The sequence below is a fragment of the Heterocephalus glaber genome, unplaced genomic scaffold (assembly GCF_053883595.1).
Source record: "Heterocephalus glaber isolate CG9 unplaced genomic scaffold, H.glaber_assembly_v1.0 deba00001719, whole genome shotgun sequence".
In the NCBI taxonomy this organism is placed as follows: Eukaryota; Metazoa; Chordata; class Mammalia; order Rodentia; family Bathyergidae; genus Heterocephalus; species Heterocephalus glaber.
In genome coordinates, this window is record NW_028258432.1 from 1,397,908 (window position 1) to 1,417,654 (window position 19,747).

Consider the following 19,747-nt stretch of genomic DNA (forward strand, 5'->3'; position numbering starts at 1 on the left):
TACATCATATAAACACACTCTTCTTTGCAAAGCAATTACAATTAAAACATCACAATACTGGATGTAATGACACAAGCATAATTAATTACACATACAAACATTCACTTATATATTTTGCTTTCTTCTTTTATGACTATGATGTCTTTCCCCATCCCTTTCTTTCATGCTTCTCAATTCAGAGTTTTTATCCTTATCTTTATTTCTTTTCCATTTATGTGGGCTCCTACTCTGGTCTCTTCCATGGCGTGAACTCTCAGCATCCAGATAGCTCCCACCAGACTGCCATGAATCCACTGAAGCTGAGCACCTTTCTTCATTCTTTTCAGTGTCACCCTCTGCTTTTTCCTGCTCTTGCCAGTGGTTACTGAGTTCTTCCATGTGCAGATTTATTACATCCCAAATCACCTTAGTACATGATTTCTTGGTTATATGAACATTCTTAGCTCTATAGGACTGGTCTCTTCTTTTATAATCTTTAACTTCTGCCAGGATTTCAAATTAAGATTTTGGACTTTTCCAACTATTATCTTGATTGACTTTGGCAGCCAAGTCGATAAAGAGATCACTGTCCTTTTCAATGATTTGAGAATCAGAGTGCTTTTTCTTTGTTTCCTCAGTAACAGAATCATAAAGGGCAAGACGATCTGCTTGGGTCAGATCACAAACAAACCGTTTGTGATTCAGAGGAACTTCAACAGGCAATGAAGAATACACTCCCCCCCCCCTTTTTTTTTTTCCTGTACTGGGGATGAAACTCAGGACCTTGTGCTTGCCAGGCAGGTGTGGTGCCACTGAGCTAAATCCCTGGCCCTCCCCAATTATTTGATTGTAACAATCACCATAATTTCCAACTGTGGTTCTAGCTTGATTGATGACCTGGAATTGTGACTTCTTATTCAAAGTAATTTAAGGTACCTTCACATTCTCATAGAAAAATCAGGATTATATATTTCATCCTCTTCTTCAGTATAGCCTATTTTCCTCAATCAAAGGACCCCATGGGCTTTGAGAAAGATGATTTGGGCATGTGATGATTAGAATCATAGGGACATATCACAACTTCACTCTCTGCCGCCTCCTCCTCCCTGAGGTCCTGCTGATCCAGAGATCCAGACTCCAGCCCAGGAATGCTGTCACCTCCCCCAGCATCCAGTAGCAGCTCTCCATGAACTTGCTTAGCTCCTCCTGCAGCCTTTGCCACTCCTCCACCGGAGGCAGCTCATCTTCCATGGCCACTGCCTACCTGTAGGCAGAAGTAGTCATTTCTTAGGGCCAGGGATTTATCTCAGTGGAGCTGCACCTGCTTTGCAAACACAAGTTAGTGAGTTCAATTCCCGGTACCAAAAAAAAAAAAGTAGAAAAGCTGTTAGAGAAAAGAAACAAATCACCTATAAAGGAAAAGCTGTCAGAATCACAGCAGATTTCTCAATACAAACCTTCAATTCAAGGAGAGCTTGAAATATTTCAAGCTATGAAGGAAAAAAACCTCCAACCCAGACTGATGTACCCCACAAAACTATCTTTCAGAATTGAAGTACTTACATGACACAGAACACCTGAAGAAATTCATGACCACCAAGCCAGCATTCCAAAGTATTCTGAAGAGCTGGGGATTTAACTCAGTGGTTCTGCTGCCTGCCTCACAAGTGCAAGGTCCCGAGTTCGATCCCCAGTACCAAAAAAAAAAAAAAATCACACCAAAGTATTCTGAAGGATATTCTAGAAAAAGATAAGAAGGATTATACATCCGTGAACCCCAAAAGAATAAATCCACCAGGTAAGGGAAGAAATTAAACAGAAGAGGAAAGAAGGGAGCCAAAAACAGAAAAATAACATGACAGGGTTAAGTCAATACATATCAGTTATAACCATCAATGTTAATGGTCTCAATTCACCAATCAAAAGAAACAGATTAAACTGGGCTTGGTGGCACAGGCCTGTAATCCCAGCACTTGGGAGGCTGAGGCAGGAGGATCCTTGTGAGTTTGAGGCCCACCTGGGCTACATAGTGAGTTCAAGTCCAGCCTGAACTACAAAGAGAGACCCTGCCTCAAAAAACCAAAAAAAAAAAAGAAAAAAGAAAAAAGAAAAAAAACCAACAAATTGGCAGAATGGATAAAGAAAAAAGATCCAACAAAATGCTGCATACAAGAAACATGTTTAATTAAAAGAAAAATTCATTTACTGAAAGTCAAAGGATGGAAAACAATTCTCCATGCAACCCAAACCCAGAAAAAAGCAGAGGTAGCTATTCTATTTGCAGACAAAGTGGATTTCAAGCCAAGACTGATTAAAAGAGAGAAAGAAGATCACTACATCCTTATAAAGGGAACAATCCAAGAGGAAGAGATAACAATCATAAATATATATGCACCAAATAACAGTGCACCCAACTACATAAAATAAATATTAACAGAAATGAAAAATCAACTGAGCACTATTACAGTTGTAATGGGGGTCACATAGACAGATCAACTAGGTAAAAAATCAACAATGAATTATTAGAACTGAACCAAAGTTTTGAACAAATGGACTAGTAGATGTCTGCACAGTGTTCCACTCCACAACATCAGAATATACATTCTTCTCAGCTGCACATGGGACTTTCTCCAAAATAGACTACACACTAGCTAACAGAACATGCTTGAGTAAATGTAAAGAAATTGAAATTATCTCATGCATATTATCAGACCATAGTGCAATGAAGCTGGAAATCACTGAGAAAAGAAACCACAAGAACTTCATAAGCCCCTGGAAATTAAATAACACCCTTCTGAACAACCAATGGGTCAAATTAAAGAAGAAATCAGAGAGTTTCTACAATTAAACAATAATGACAATACAACATACCAGAACTTATAGGATGCAATGAAAGCACTCCTACAAGGGAAATTTATAAGGGTGAATACTCATATCTGGAAAATAGAGCAGGCTCAAATAAACAACCTAATCTTGAACTTCAAGCTTTTAGAAAAAGGAGAGCAAGTCAAGCCCAAAGCTAGTATGAGGGAGGAAATTATAGAAATCAGAACAAATTAGGGCTTGGGATTTAGTTCAGTGGGGCCGCCATCTGCCTCACAAGCACAAGGTCCTGAGTTCAATCCCTAGTACAAAAAACAAAACAAAACAAAAAAGAAATCAGAACAAATTAATGCAACCGAGACTAAGAAAACAATACAAAGGGCTGGGGATTTAGCTCAGTGGTTTCGTCACCTTCTACGCAAGTGCAAGGACCCGAGTTCAATCTCCCATACCAAAAAAAAAAAAAAAGAAAACAATACAAAGACTCAATGAATCAAAGAGTTGCTTCTTTGAAAGATTAAATAAAATTGACAAACCTGTAGCCAACCTTATCCAAAAAAGGAAAGAAAAGACTCAAATCCATGCAATTAGAAATAAAAAGGGTGAAATCACAACAGATCCTACAGAAATTCAGAAGATCATCAATACCTACTTCAATAACCTGTATTCTAATAAAATGAAAAACACAGAAGAGGGCCAGGGATTTAGCTCAGTGGTTCCGGCGCCTGCCTCGAAAATGGAAGGTCCCGAGTTCGATCTCCCGTACCAAAAAAAAAAAAAAAACCACAGAAGAAATGGACAAATTCCTAGATATATATGAATTACCAAAACTGAATCAAAAAGACATAAAAATTCTAAATAAACCAATATCAGCCAATGAAATTGAAGATCTAAATAAAAACTTACCAGCAATGAAAAGCCCAGGCCCTGACAGATTCACTGCTGAATTATACAAGAAATTTAGAGAAGATCTAATGCCACTACTTCTCAAACTCTAATGAAATAGAAAGGAAAGCAATACTCCCAAATTTATTCCTGGAAGCAAGCATTACCCTGATTCCAACAACAGAGAGGAGTCCAACCAAAAAAAGATAACTACAGGCCAATCTCCCTAATTAAAATAGATGCAAAAATCCTCAGTGAGATATTTGCAAACAGAATGCACCAAATCATCAAGAAGGTTTTACAACATGACCAACCAGGATTCATCCCTGAAATGTAGGAATGGTTCAACATATACAAATCAATAAATCCAATACACTATATTAACAAAGCCAAGGACAAAAGCCATATGATCATCTCAATAGATGCAGAAAAAGCACTTGACAAGGCCCAGCACCCACTCATGATAAAAACCCTACAGAAAATTGAAATAGTCTTTATCTCAATCTGACAAAAGCCACCTGTGACAAACCAACAGCTAACATCATCCTAAATGAGCAAAAACTGAAAGCTTTCACTCTAAATCCAGGAACAAGACAAGGGTATCCACTGTCACCACTCTTGTTCAATGTAGTTCTGGAAACATTAGCCAGAGCAACTAGACAAGAGAAAGAAGTAAGAGGAATATGAATAGGAAAGGAAAAAGTTAAATTATCACTATTTGTGGATGATATGATAATCTCCATATAAGACGCCCAAAACTCCAGCAAAAGACCTTCTAGGTTTAATAACCAAATTCTGTAGTGTACTGGATATGGAGTCAGCACTCAAAAATCAATAGCCTTCCTGTACATGAATAACAAATTCACTGAGAGAGAAATTAGGGAAACAACACCTTTCACAGTAGCATCCCCCAAAAATGAAATACCTAGGAATCAATCTAACAAAGGAAGTAAAAGAATTTTACATGGAAAACTACAGTACTCTGAAAGAGGAGATCAAAGAGGATATCAGAAAATGGAAAGAGATCCCTTGTTCTTGGGTAGGAAGAACTAATATAGTGAAAATGGCCATACTTGCAAAGTTGTTATATAGATTTAATGCAATCCCAATCAAAATTCCAACAGCATATCTCACTGAATTAGAAAAAACAATCCTAAAATTCATTTGGAACCAGAAGAGACCTAGGATAGCAATGGCAATTCTGGGCAACAAAGGCAAGGCAGGGGGCAGCAAAATCCCTGACTTGAAATTATACTATAAATCTACTGAGATAAAAGCAGCATGGTACTGGCAAAAAAAAAAACACGCCAAAAAAAAGCAAAACCGACCTGAGGATCAGTGAAACAGATTCGAAGATGCAGAAACAATTCTAGAAATACTCAGCCACCTTATCTTTGGCAAAGGAGCCAAACACCTTCACTGGAAGAAAGATAGCCTCTTTAATAAATGGTGCTGGAAAAACTGGCTTTCCACATGCCAAAGATTGAAACTAGACCCATATCTTTCACCATGCACTGAAGTAAAATGGGAATGGATCAAAGATCTGAATATCAAAATGGAAAGACTTGATCTGCTGGAAGAGAGAATATGTAGAACTCTTGAAGACACTGGTGTAGGCAAAGACTTTATGAACAAAATCCCGATTGCACAGGAATTGTCACGAAGAATCAACAACTGGATCTCACCTTATTAGAAAGCTTTTGCACAGCAAGAGAAACTACCAACAGAGTGAAGAGACAACCCAGAGTTTGGGGCAAAATTTTGCCAGCCATTCCTCAAAGGACTAATATCTAGAATCTATAAAGAGCTCAAAAAAGTCAGACCTCCCAAATATAAAGACCCAATCCAGAAACGGGCATCTGAAATGAACAGACCCTTCTCAGATGAGGAAGTAGAAACAGCAAATACATTTATGAAAAAATGTTCAACACCACTGGTCATTCAAGAGCTTCAAATGAAAACAACTCTGAGATTCCACCTCACTCCAGAAAGAATGGCTGCTATCAAGAAATCAACCAATAACAAATGCTGGCGGGGCTGTAGGGAAAAGGGAATCCTTCTCCACTGTTGGTGGGAGTGTAGACTGGTGCAACCACTGTGGAAATCAGTGTGGAGATTCCTCAAAAAACTGAAACTAGAGGTTCCATTTGACCCAGCTATTCCTCTTCTTGGTATCTTCCCGAAAGAATTGAATGCATCACACCAGAGCCATATATGCACACCCATGTTTTATGAAGCTGATAATTCTTTTTTGGGGGGGGGTACCGAGGATCGAACTCGGGTCCTTGCGCTTGCGCAGCAGGCGGCAAAACCACTGAGCTAAATCCCTGGCCCACACCCATGTTTATAGTGCACAATTTGTAATAGCTAAATCTTGGAAACAGCCCAAATGCCCATCAACCAACAAATGGATAAAGAAGATGTGATTTTTTTATACAATGGAGTACTGCTGTGCCATACAGAAAGATGAGCTTGAGACATTTATAGCTAAATGGATGCACCTTGAGACCATACTCTTAAAAGAAATAAACTCGACACACGTTTAAAAATCATTTCTCTGGTGTGAGAAACAAAGTGGAAGTAAGGATAAAATGTATAATACGTGTTGGGAAATGGGAAGAAATGTTCAAATGGGAAGGGGAACAAGGGAAGCAGGATGGGGGAAGGAAGGAAGGGACAAGAAAAATGGAAATAAAGCTTTTGTATGTAGGGTGGGGAAGGGGGTTGAGAGGGGGAAGGAAAAATAAGAACAGCCAAGATATATCATGTACAGGTGCATATTCTCTATGATGAGTGTTTTCACTATGTAGATCTAAAATGTACCAATACATGTTTTGCTTCAAAAAACCCCAAATACATTTGTCATTGGAGATCCTCAGGATTTTTGACGCCGAAGGACCAAATGTGTGCTTCACATTATCATGAATACATTTTCTTTTCTTCCTTTGCCTCAAGTTGTGACTGTAATAGTCACCTCTAGCCGGATTAATGTTTCTGACTTCTGAGTCAAACCCTTCGGAAAGGAAAGCACTGGTTTATCACAGCCTCCCTTCTCCCTACCCAGGTGCCTGTTGTCAGCCCTTATTCTGTAGCTGGGACATACTGGGGGACTAGCAGGATGAAAGGGAACTTTATCCCCATATCAACCTGAACCACCTGCCCACTTCTAGGCTGCTAAGAAAGAAAAAAACACCTTTTCTTGTTTGAGCTGTGTATTTGGAGTGTCTTTGTGATGGGAGCTTTTTTAGAACTGTAAACAAACAGCCTTATGTCTGCTTTATGAGGAGATCTCTCTGCTGATGTAACCAAGAAAGGTTCAAGTGCACTGCTGCTCAGGAAAGCCAGAGAAAAGAGACGATGTTAGAGGAAGAAAAAGATTTGATAAAAGCCAACTTGGAAGATGGTGGGTTGAACACCCTTATTGACCATCTTGCCATTCACCCTGAGCTTAGTGCTTGTACATGGTTTTTTGCAAGATTGTGGATCTCAGACAGGTGGGTATCAGGGTTTTTAATTTTGCTTTTGCTAAGTCAGTGTGACATAGTGACCCCTACAGGGATAGGGAACAAACTCCTGGGCCTTAACCTGTATTATGGCTTGTGTCTAGGTGTCTCCCCAAGCCCTCATGTGTACATAGGGGGAGCTTTTTGGAGCTGGGTGGATCTAAGGTGTGTGATACTGGGATTAAGGATGTGTGGTACTGAATTAGTCCACTGATTAGAATTAGTCCACTGATTGGAATCAGCGTAATTCTGAATGTGGATAATAAGAAGGCCTACCCTGGGTGTAGGTGGCACCACCCAAAAAGTCTGTAGCCTTTCTGAGATCCCTCTCTCTTCTTTGGGGGACCTCCTTAGACCCTACATGGGAGAAAGTGAACCTGTTACTCTAAAAGAAAACATAAATTAATTCTGTTGGTTCTCGTTATGACCAATTCCCCCTATCATCATTCTCGGCGTGCCTTTTCCATTGCCTGGACTAGGGAGTGTTTGAAGGAAGTCCTGGTTATTGTCCTAGTCAACTCCATTTTGCTCCTCTGACCTGCTCTCTAATTCTCCTCCCCAGCTTATCTCAAATTCCAGAAACAGCAAGCTTTACACTGAAACTGTGCCTCTCAAGCAATAACAACTTCCCTGGTGCCACCTGGGATGCCTATGATCAAACCTGAGACAAGATCAACCCTTGTTCTTCCCCCGAATGATTCAGCAACTACTGTTAGCACCTCAACAGGAGGAGTTCGGCTTATCAGCTTCGGTCCTCCCTGGGTCTGGCCACACATAAATAATTCTTAGCTGTTTCGCTACCACTCTCCTCACTGCTGTTGAGATCTTTTGGGGCAAATGGCAGACCTGAACTGCTGGGACTCAGCCAGCCAGGCCTTCTATCCTACGTTCCAGGAATGTTTTCAGAAAAGAACTGCACATCCCTAACTGGCCTTGGTGTACAGTTTAATCAGGCAAAAAGAAAGAAAACAAAATCTAAGAGCTGTTTTCATTGCTTCCATATTGTCCTCAACATCCTTTCTTTCTTTCTTTTTTTTTTTTGGTATTGGAGATTGAACTTGGGACCTTGTGGTTGCAAGGCAGGCGGCAGAACCACTGAGCTAAATCCCCGGCCCCTCAATATCCTTTCATTTTAACTTGAAGAACCCCCTTTAGTATTTTTCCTAGTGCAGGTGTAGTGGTAATGATTTTTCTAAGCTTTTGTTTATGTTGGGAAAGTAAAATGATAGTTCTCCCCAACATAATATCCTGTGTAGAAAGGCTTGTTGTCATTAAAGAAATCACTTCAAATCTATCATCCAGCTCCCTTTGCCTGTGAGGTTTCTGCTAAGAAATCTGTTGATAATCTTATAGAAGCACCTTGTAATATGTTGATTCAACCCCCACCTCCCCAGTACTGGGAATTAAACCCAGGGCCTTGGCACTGAGCTACATCCCAGCCCTTTTTTACAGTATTTCTTATTTTGAAACAAGGCTGGGTTTACTAAGTCACTAAATTGCCTAGGTGTGACTCCAATTTGTGATCTGCCTGCTTCAGTCTCCCAAGTGATAGAATTATGTGTGTGCCACCAAGGATGTCTTGTTAACTTTTTTTTTTAATTGTTGCTTTCAATCTTTGTATCTCTGTGTGGGTCAGAGTTTGTTGGGCTTCTTGAATTTCTAAGTTTATTTCTTATAAATTTGTGTGTAGTTTCCCAGTTACAGAGGCTTGCTTGATTCCCGTAATTCTTGCTCTGCTCGTGTCTTTTTTCAGTACTAGAGATTGAACTCCAGGTGCTTGTACTAAGCTGAGCTATCTACCTAGCCCTTTTTATTTTTAAAAATCATTACCTTTGGGCCAGGGATTTAGCTCAGTGGTTCCAGTGCCTGCTGCGCAAGTGCAAGGTCCTAAGTTCGATCCCCAGTACCAAAAAAAAAAATGCTGATGAAAAATAATTACCTTTGATGAATAGGAACTATCATATATATGTATTTTTTTTTTGTAGTACTGTTGTTGATCAGCCTAAGGTTCTACTGCCAAATGCAGCTCTGCTAGCAGTCTTGATGTCACCAGGTGATGCTGGATGTCAACAGTTGACATAGCCAAGCTGCTGGCCACTGCTGTTGGTGGCTCTCACCATCCAATGCCAGCTGGTGCAGGACAACATGGGTTGACGCTGTCAGGGGTAGACTCTACCACTCTGTCAGATGCTGGTCTTCATTGGCTGCTGGTCTCTGGAATGCTTCTGTATTAATGGCTCTGAGTGTTTACTCATCTTTTTTGATCTTTGTTTGTAAAACACTGCTCTGCCCACAAGACCTTCAGAGCCCACACCACCTGAGAAATAAATCACAAGCATAAACTGGGTGTGGTAGCTCATGCCCGTAATTCCAGCACTTGGGAGACTGAGGTAGGAGGATTTGAGGCCAGTTTGGACTACATAATGAGTTCAAGGCCAGTCTGAACTACATAGCGAGGCCCTGTCTCAAAAAAAAAAATCACAAGCAGGTTTACTAGAGCAAGTCTTTTTTTTTTTTTTGGTACCAGGGATCGAACTCAGGTCCTTACGCTTGCGCAGCAGGCGGCGAAACCACTGAGCTAAATCCCAGGCCCAACCAGAGCAAGTCTTAATTTGAACAGGGCCCGTACTGCAGCACAGGGTTGTAGTGCACAGGAGGTAGCCCTCCTGGAGTAAAACCTGAAGAATGGTTGTGCTGCTTTTCAAAGGAACTCACAGGTTGGTTCTAGTGAGGGGCAGGTCTGTGGGTGTGCACACTGGGTATGCAAACAAGAGGCCCAGACACCTCCCTTCCTGATTTTAGCCATTCCAGAGTGTTCCCTCTCATCCTCAAAAAGGCAAAGGTGCCGGGGATTTAGCTCAGTGGTTTCGCCGCCTGCTGCACAAGCACAAGGACTCGAGTTCGATCCCCGGTACCAAAAAAAAAAAAAAAAAAAAGGCAAAGGTACTGTCTGAAGCCGCAGGAGTGGGGAAAGGGAGTGGAGAACAGGGTCTGACAGCCTGTGAGGGCACTGATGCCAAATGTCCCAGTCTATTGGGGTTCAAACGGGAGGACCAGACAGCCGCTGGTCAAGCTACACCCTTCCCTCCAGCAGGTGCTGGAAGAATGAAAGTCCAGTGTTTCTCATCTATCTCAGTAGTAGAGATCGAACCTAAGGCCTTCACACTGAGCTACATCCCCAGCCCTTGTCTTTTGAGACTGGGTATACCTAAGTCGACAAATGGTCCAGGGTGGGCTTGAACTTGCAAATTTGTGATATTCCTGCCTCAAACTCCCAGAGTTCTGGGATCACAGGCTTTTGTCACCATGGCTGGGTTAATACTGTAATTTTTTTTTTTTCTTTTTTTTGGTACCAGGGATCGAACTCAGGATCTTGTGCTTGCGAGGCAGGCGACAGCACCACTGAGCTAAATCCCCAGCCCAATACTGTGATTTTTTAAAAAGTCTAGCTTTTCTTCTACACTTACCTTCTAAATTTCTTCTGAAATAATGAGATTTTCCACGTTAACTAATTATTTGTTTATAGTTAGCTATATATAATTAGATATATTAGAAATATGTCAGATTGTTGGAATTGTTTATTTTACAGACTGAGAGACCAAGTAAGGCTCAGCCGATGCTTGATTGGTCTTTGTCTTCCTATTCTTAATGCCTAGTCATGGTACCACAGATGCACTTAATAAGCTGAACAAATACGGACTCACTGAGCCTAAGCCTAGTAATTCTCTCCGAAGGGATCTGCTGGATCAGGAAATCTTTGGTTCAACCTGAAAGCCTTGGCAGTATATTGTAAATTAAGTCCACTGTGCAAAGAAGCAAAAACAAAAAACTCACTGCCACAAGGACTTCAATTGTTTATCCGAAATTCAAAGTGAGAAAAATATTTTATCCTGAAGTGGCTTTTCCTAGTACTTTGAAACTCTGGGTGATTTGTCTTCATCAACCATTCTCTCACCTGGACCAATGCCACGCCCTTCTCTGATGCCGTCAATTTAAGAAAAAGCACTCGACAAATACACTTTAGTCTGTTAAATTTCCTTATTTTTAAACAACATTAAAAAAATAAGAGCCCTAGGCTGTTTGTTTGGATCTTTCGCCTGCGTTAAATCCAGGTGTGGCGCCTCGGGCGGCCTCCCCAGAGAGCAGGCACACTCCGCCCGGCCGCCTCCCGCTTCAAGGCCTGCGCGCCAGCCCCTCCCCCCTCAGCAACTCCTTCCGGCCCTGCCCCGGCCGCGTTCTTCCGCTCCCTCGCCCCACGGCCCGGCCCGCCTCTCCGCTTCCCGTAGGTTCCGCGGAGCTCGGGAGCGCTCCTCCTTAAGTGATTGGTTGTTGCACGTGTCACTCCAGTGCCCCAAGTCCGCCATTGCCTGGTTTCCCTCAGAGAGCGTCACGCCGCCAAAGTGCGAGCTAGGCGGTGTTTCTCACCGACTGTTGTCCTCGACAATTTACGGAGGCCCTACGATGGCGGCGGCTGCGGAAGGGGCAGTTGTGACCGCGGAGAGTGAATCGGGTGCCGACAGCAACGGCGAGTCGCGTGAAGTCGAAGGAGGAGTGGGGGCGTCAGGTGAAGAGGATCCGGCCACCAAAGCCGCGGAGGCCGCGGGGGACAGCGAGGAGGACGGGGAGGACGTGTTCGAGGTGGAACGGATCCTGGACATGAAGACCGACGCGGTGCGTGGCAGGGCGCGGGCAGGCGAAGCGGCGAGCGTGGGGTTCTGGCCGGCCGGGGGCTCGCGCTGGAGCTGGACACGGCCGTGAGTGCGGCCTCGAAACCATACCTGGGGCGGCCGCGGGCCTGTGGGCGGGCTGCGCCCGGGAGTGAGGGAGCTTGGGCCAGGGGCAAGGCCGGTGCTCGAAATGGGGAAAGGGGTGACGGTGAAGTGGTGCTTCTCGTCAGGTTTCTCCGAACACACCTTTCATCGTTTCCCAGACCCGAATCAGTAAGGAATTACCATTCATCCCAGAATAGAATCCCGGTCGCACAAGAAGGTGGTATTTTAGTTTTATTTATTCCTTTTTTCCCAGGCTGGCCTTGTATTCACTATGTAGTTCAAGCCGGCCTCGAACTCGAGGTGATCCTGTCTCAGCTTCCCAAGTGCTGGGATTACAGGCATGCGCCACCACGCCCGGCTGGAAGGTGGACTTTAAAGATCTTCCAGACCTGCCGAAATTCACCATTCTTCTCCACTCTGCATTATAACCGCAAAGTAAACTTGAACTTCCCTTCGCTACGTGGCTGGCACTTTTGCTCTTCCATCCTGGACGCCTGTTTTTGTTGTTTTGGTTTTTTTGGTACCGGGGATCGAACTCGGAACCTTGCGCTTGTGAGGCAGGCGCCGGAACCACTGAGCTAAATCCCCGGCCCCGTGAGATCCTGTTTTTGATTCTGATCCCTGAGGTAGTTTCTCATCTCTGTCCGGATTACATTTTGCCTAAGTCTCTGTTGAGGTCTGCTAAAGCATCCTCCTTTAGACGTTTGCCTTTTCTGCTCTGGGTGGGCACTTTTAACCTGGAGGATGTGATTCTTAATTTTGCATCACTGGTACTTAGTCCATGCGGTCACTGCTTCGTGTTTATCAGATTATGAAGTGAGTGACTGAATTGTGGGCTTGAAGGGGAAAGTCGAAGCAGGGAAAATAGAAACATAACCTGTACTAGTGGATAGGCGTGAAGTGACCGAAGACTACACACGGTGATCAGTCCTTGTTGTATTCCTTTGTTGTCTATTATTTCTCTTATCACATGCTGCCTTGTGTTTTTCTGTCCATTCAAACTTTAAAATCAACTACTGTGTGCCATCTGTCTTGTTGGTTCCGATATAGAGATTAACCAAAGCATTCAGTTCCTGATATTGGAAAGTTCTGTCTAGGGGGAGTTAAATAATTGAAATCCATTGTGTTTACTATTGTTATCAGTTGCAGTAAAGTAAAAATAATTTATTTACGTATTTATTTTTTGGTGCTGAGGATCGAACCTAGCCCCTTGCTCATGTGTTTACCATTGAGCTACACCACCAGCCAAGGTAGAATTTTATAAAATAAATTATTAAATTATTTTACACACACACCCCCCCCCCCCGTAAAAACGCTAGTGACTCAGCTAGGATTTGGTTTTTGTTTTGTTTTGTTTTTTGGTACCGGCGATTGCAAGGCAGGCGGCGGAACCACTGAGCTAAATCCCCGGCCCTTCAGCTAAGATTGATCCAGGAGGGAAGCAAGGCACTCATAGCAAGGGTACATGGGGAGTATCATTAACTTTATCTATAACTTTTAGTGTGGAAAGAACAAAGACACTGCTGGGAGGAAGGGGAGTATGGGTCCAGCTGGTCACCCAGCTATGTGGCTATGCTAGTTACAATACAGTCTCAAATGCTGTTTATCCCTAGGCTATCCTGTCTCTATGCTGAGGTCAGACTCTCCAGATTCATCTCCAGCCACAATCTTGATGTCTCATCTGCTGCACTGACTTCCTCTTAATTTCTCATTTAGCTGTCTGTAATACTATTGTCCACCTCCTAGTAGCCCATTCAGCTGTGAGCTCATCAGGGCTTAATCTCTAGATGAGGTTAGTGCCCCGTAATCCAGTCACTTGGAGCCCCCACCTTAAAACATTGCTGCATTGGAATCAAGCTTTCAACCCTAATTAATCCTTTTGGGGACATTTTAGTATTAGTATTAGTATTTTAGTATTAGTATTTTAGTATTTAGTATTTAGTATATTAGTATTTAGTATTAGTATTTTAGAAAGGGTATATTTGATATTTGCATGCAGTTGTAAATTGACTTTTTAAAAATTATTTTTAAGAATTCATGTTGAATTTTATTTTATATCTCTTGATGAACACATAACTTTTCTTTTTCTTTTTTTGCAGAGAACTCAGAGCCTTCTCACTTGAGCTACACTCCCAGCCCTTTTTTTATTTTTTAAAGGTAGTTTTTGTTTTTCTTTTGTTTTTTTTGAGACATGGTCTCACTGTGTGGTTCATGCTGGCTTCAAACTCATGGTGATGCTCCTGCCTCAGCCTTCCCAGTGCTGAGATCACAGGTGTGTGGCACCATACCTGGCCTTTTTAAAACTTTTGTGAGACAGGGTCTCATTAAATTACCCAGGCTGTATTCAAACTTAAAAAATTCTTACCTTAGCCTCATAAGTTTGTATCATCACACCTGGTTGATAATCCTTTTTTCACTGTTGCATTATATGTGGAGAAATTTGTTATATCTCCAATTTTGTTCTTTTTTTTTTTTTTTTGGTACCAGTATCAAACACGGGACCTTGGACTCTTGAGGCAGGCTGTGGCACCACTGAGCTAAATCCCCAGCCATATCTCCAATTTTGATTGGGAATTAGCCTCTTAAGTTTTCATGATATATTTTTAAGTTTTTATTTAGAATTATTAAGTCTTCCTGATGAGTTTTGTTTGCTGATTTGTTGGAGACAGAGTCTCTATTCTCTATGTTGCCCAGGCTGTTCTCCAACTCATGGGCTCAAGTGATCCTCCTGTATCATCCTCCTAGCATGAAGGAATTGCAAGCATGTACCATCATGCTGGATTTACATGAATTTTTATCATGCCAGGCTTCTTCCCTAATTAAAGTCATTTGGGGGATACACCAAGTCTTACTTCCTGTGAGAAGAATAAAGACACGACATATATTTATATATTATTTTTCATTGCATATTTTCGTCAATGTTATTTAAAACCTGTATACAGCTGCTAGCAAACAAGTCAGCCGTTCCTTAGGAGCTTGAAACTGTTGGCATGCAAGGATGGGAATTGATAGCAGTCTGCCTGCATGTGGCTATTCTCTACTTATTGTATCATTGGTTATTTTTTTATATTTTTGGTGAGGTGGAGTCTCACTGTGTTGTCTAGGTAGGCCTTAAAATTGTGATCCTTCTGCATTAGCCTCCTAAGTAACTGGATTACAGGGTATGCGATTCTCACTGATGTTAAGTAGTACTAACATAGGAGATTTTTTATTTGTATTAATAACATACTTCTAGGAAGAATAATCTATAACCTTTGAGAACAGTGGGTGGGGCTTGAGCTGTTATTCTGTTGGGCAGGCTTTAGGAAAACACCAAACTGCTGTAGAAATCTATTGCAATGCATAATTATGGTTGCACTTGTTTTCCATACATTTTGTATTGTTTACTCAGATCCACTTGAGGTTTTTGTAAACAACACTGAAGTTTGTGATTTAGTATATTTGATCAAATAGGATAAGAAGACCACCCTCTCTCAGCCTTTGAGTTTGGCTCACTGATTAATCCAAAGGAAAATTTTGGGTGCCGAGGAAATAGATTATTTCTGGGTTTTTGGGGGGGGGGCTACCAGGGATCGATCTCAGGACCTTGCGCTTGCCAGGTAGGTGCTATGCTGCAGAGCTATATCCCAGGCCCCAATTTCTGGAATGTTGAAGAAGGATCATCTGAGGAGCATCATGCAACTTCTTAAAAGATGACAAACCTCATGTGGCCACATTTTTGTTTTAAACCTCATTCTCTTTTTGGGGAATTTATTCTAAGAACCTAATCAGAGAGATACAAGGTTATTACATACTTATTTATAAAAACAAAAAATTGAAACAATCTACCTGGCATGGTAGTACATGCCTGTAATCCCAGCACCCTGGCATGTACCTCAGTGCAAAGACTGATTCAATCCCCAGTATTTTTTTTTTAAAATGTTTGGTAAACAAAGGAGAGGTTTTGTTTATTACAATATTATGTTCCTAATAGCTTAAAATCATTAAATGTGTATTAATGAAAGTAGTAGGTAAAGGAAATAGATCAAATTGTTATCTTCATGTGACTTTTATTATTTTTCTTTTTGGGGGGCCGGGGGGACCGGGGATCAAACTCAGGACCTTATGCTTTCGAGGCAGGCGCCGGAACCACTGAGCTACATCCCCGGCTTATTTTTTTACTGTTTTTCTAATATTACGTATTCTTTTCTCATCAGAAAAAGACCTCAGCCTTCTGCTTTTGAAAATACCACAATGGTGCTGTTAAGGTCTTAAAGTCATTTGCCTCAAGAGATGAATATGCGTTCTTTATTATAATGTGTTACTAATGTCCATTTAGAAGTTTTCAAGTTCTTTTCCTGTATTCTCAGCAGTTATGTATATTAGGAAATTTAATCAGTAATGTATCTTCTTTGTCTGTTTTTAATCTATACCACAGGGAAGAATCCTGTATAAAGTTCGTTGGAAAGGATATACATCAGATGATGATACCTGGGAGCCAGAAATTCATCTGGAGGACTGTAAAGAAGTTCTTCTTGAATTTAGGAAGAAAGTTGCAGAGAACAAAGCCAAAGCAGTAAAGAAGGATATTCAGGTATCATGTGTTACCTTGTGTCTTTTTTCTGGCTTTAGGTATTTAAGTTTCTCATAAGTTTTCTGATATAAACTATGTGTAGTAAACAATTCACAAATAATAGTATTCTTTAGTGTAAATTTCATGTAGCTAATTTATTCTCAGACTATTGTCAGTGATTTTTGAACTCTGTACTCAACCTACAACTGTAGCTGAGAAAGAAGTACAGCTGAGAGGTTGTGTTATCAGCTAATGCTATAATGAAATCATTGAGGTAATTATCTTATTTAACTTATAATGAACATATTTATTTTGGGTCATGGTTCAATAAATTCCAGTCCAAAGTTGAGCAAAACTATTCCTCTGGGCCTCTGATGGGGATCCTGGAAGGCGATGATGGAAACTGTGTGTCAGACCAGACTTTATGCCCTCTCAATCCAGGAAGAGAGATGAAGAGACAGGATCCTATTCCCTTTGGGCTCACACACTCCATCACACCCTAAGGACCTCCCACTGGTCCCAGCTTCTAAAGGTTCTACCACCCCAGTAGTGCCACTCTGGGGACCAAGTCTTTAACGCATAGGTGGCAGTGGCGGAGGATAGGGGTGGGGATAACAACGACACACACTGAAGATCCAAATGAAGACATGGATGTTAGTAAGGTGGGGCTGGGGATGTAGCTCACTGGTAGAATACTTACCTAGCATGCTCAAGGCCTAGGTTTAATCCCAGCATTGCAAAAAAGTAACAAAAATGAAAAAAATTTTAACAATATTTTTGTGTACTTAAAGAATATTGCCTTGGTTTTATTTTTTTTTCTGTACTTCACTGTTACTATTACAGATACAATACATACATTTACTTATTTATTTATTTATTTTTGGTACTGGGGATTGAACTCAGGACCTAGTACTTGTGAGGCAGGCGGCAGAACTACTGAGCTAAATTCCTGGCCCCCATACATATATTTATATTTAATCTTTTCTTTGGGGGGTGGTACTGGGGATCAAACTCAGGTCCTTGCGCTTGCAGGGCAGGCAGCGAAACCGCTGAGCTAAATCCCTGGCTCTTTTTTTTTTTTTTAAGACAGAGTCTTGCTGTGTAGCCTGGCCCCTCCTCCCTCAGTCTCCCACACATCCATCCCTATCTGTGCTCTTTACCTATTAATTTAACTTTTTCTGCTGCTTTAGTTAAATGATCTGGGGGGTACTGGGGATCACACCCAGAGCCTCACGCATGTTAAGCAAGCACTTTACCACTGAGCAAGTATCCCCAGCTGTTTAGATCACTATTTTGTGTGTTGGTTTGTGGGGTTTTTGGTGGTACCTGGGATTAAACCCAGGGTATTCATTGAAGTATGTCCCCAGCCCATTTTATGTATTTACTTTTTGGAATGGGTACCAGAGATCGAACTCAGGACCTTGTGCTTGCGAGGCAGGTGGTGATACCACTGAGCTAAATCCCTGGCCCCTAGCCCTTTTTATTTTTTGAGACAGGGTCTTGCATAGTTACCCAGGATGGGCTCAAACTTGAGACTGTTCTATCTCAGCCTCCCAGAGTGCTGGGATTCCAGGTATGCATCACCATGCCTGGGTTTATTTTTATTTTTTATTATTTTGAAGCAAAACATTTATTGGTACATTATAGATATACATAAAGATAACATTTGCCATAGGGGATTTGTACCTGTACATAATATATCTTGCTTCTTCTTTTTTCCCATTCCCCATCTCCCTTCAACTCTCTTCCTCTCCTTATATACAAAAGCATTGTTTGCATTTTTTTTTATCTTTTTTTTTCTTGTCCCTTCTTTCCATTCCCCCACCCCCTCCCTTGTTTCCCTTCCCATTTGAACATTTTCTTCCCATTTCCCAATATCGCATACATTTTAGTTCTTACTTGCATTTTTGGTTTCTCATACCAGAGAAACAGTGTGGTATTTAAACATGTGTGTCTGATTTAAGAATATGATCTCAAGGTGCATCCATTTCAAGCTCATCCTTCTTTATGGCAAAGTAGTACTCCATTGTATAAAAAACCATATTGGGCCGGGGATTTAGCTCAGTGGTTTCGCTGCCTGATGCACAAGCACAAGGACCCGAGTTCAATCCCCAGTACCAAAAAAACCACCAAAAAAACCATGTCTTTATCCGTTTGTCGGTTGATGGGCATTTGGGCTGATTCCAAGATTTAGCTATTACAAATTGTACCATTATAAACATTGGTGTGCATATATTGCTGTGGTGTGATGCATTTAGTTCTGGAAAGATATCCAGAAGAATAGCTGGGTCAAATGGAACCTCTAGTTTTAGTGTTTGGAGAAATCTCCGCGCTGATTTCTATAGTGGTTACACCAGTCTACACTCCCACCAACAGAGGAGAGGGGTTCCTTTTTCCCCACAGCCCCGCCAGCATTTGTTATCAATTGATTTCTTGATAGCAGCCATTTTTGTGGAGCAAGATGGAATCTCAGCATTGTTTTTTGTTTGTTTGTTTTGGTACTAGGGATGGAACTCAAACTCAGGTACTTGTGCTTGTGGAATAGGTGGCAGAACCACTGAGCTCTAAATCCCCGGCTCTTCAGCATTGTTTTAACTTGCCATCTCTCGAATGACCAGTGATTTTGAAAATTTTTTTTATAATTGCTGTTGCTACTTCTTCATCTGAGAAGTAAATGCTATTCATTTCAGATGCCTGGCTTTGTTTAGATAACTTTTTTTATTTTTTGGTATTGGGGATCCAACTCGGGACCTTGGCCTACTGAGCTAAATCCCCAGCTATTTTTTTTTTTGGTATAGGGTATTGAACTCAGGACCTTGTGGAAGTTTTGATAACTTTTTAAAGCAGCAAATTTTGAGCTGGGCATAGTGGCACACACCTGTAATCCCAGTAATTTGGGGTGCTGAGGCAGGAGGATTGCAGTTTGGAGCCCAGCCTGGGCAGGTTAGGATTTTAACAAGACCCTATCTCAAAAAAGTAAAAAGGTGGAGAAGAGCTCAGTGTTACAGTACTCCTGGGTTCAATCTCCAGCACCACCACCACCAAAAAAAAAAACAACCCACAAAACTAAACCATTTCAGATTGTTCACAGGCTAATTGTCCATGTCCTGTTTTCTGTGGACTCTATTTTTAGCTATCTTACTGCTTTGTGGTAGCTCTTGTTTTAGGCAAGAATGAAAAGATAGAGGGACTCAGGTCAGATTTAAGCCCTTAGCTCAGAAAAAAGATTGGCT

The 19,747-nt window shown here is 41.5% G+C and overlaps 1 protein-coding gene and 1 pseudogene across 2 annotated transcripts in view; one reads left to right on the forward strand and one right to left on the reverse strand.

Annotated features, from left to right (window-relative positions):
* LOC101714897 (U11/U12 small nuclear ribonucleoprotein 48 kDa protein pseudogene) lies at window positions 1-1,358 on the reverse strand (annotated as a pseudogene).
* A 10,154-nt stretch (window positions 1,359-11,512) lies between these two features.
* Window positions 11,513-19,747, forward strand: part of Mphosph8 (M-phase phosphoprotein 8) — a 36,198-nt gene continuing 27,963 nt past the window's right edge. The window contains exons 1-2 of one of the 2 annotated variants that reach the window (XM_087199452.1): window positions 11,513-11,861; window positions 16,380-16,535. In XM_087199452.1, coding sequence (XP_087055578.1) covers window positions 11,652-11,861; window positions 16,380-16,535 — 366 coding nt within the window. In that variant the 5' untranslated portion in view covers window positions 11,513-11,651. The remainder of the gene's footprint in view (window positions 11,862-16,379; window positions 16,536-19,747) is intronic. The other variant, XM_087199451.1, reaches the window with a different exon arrangement.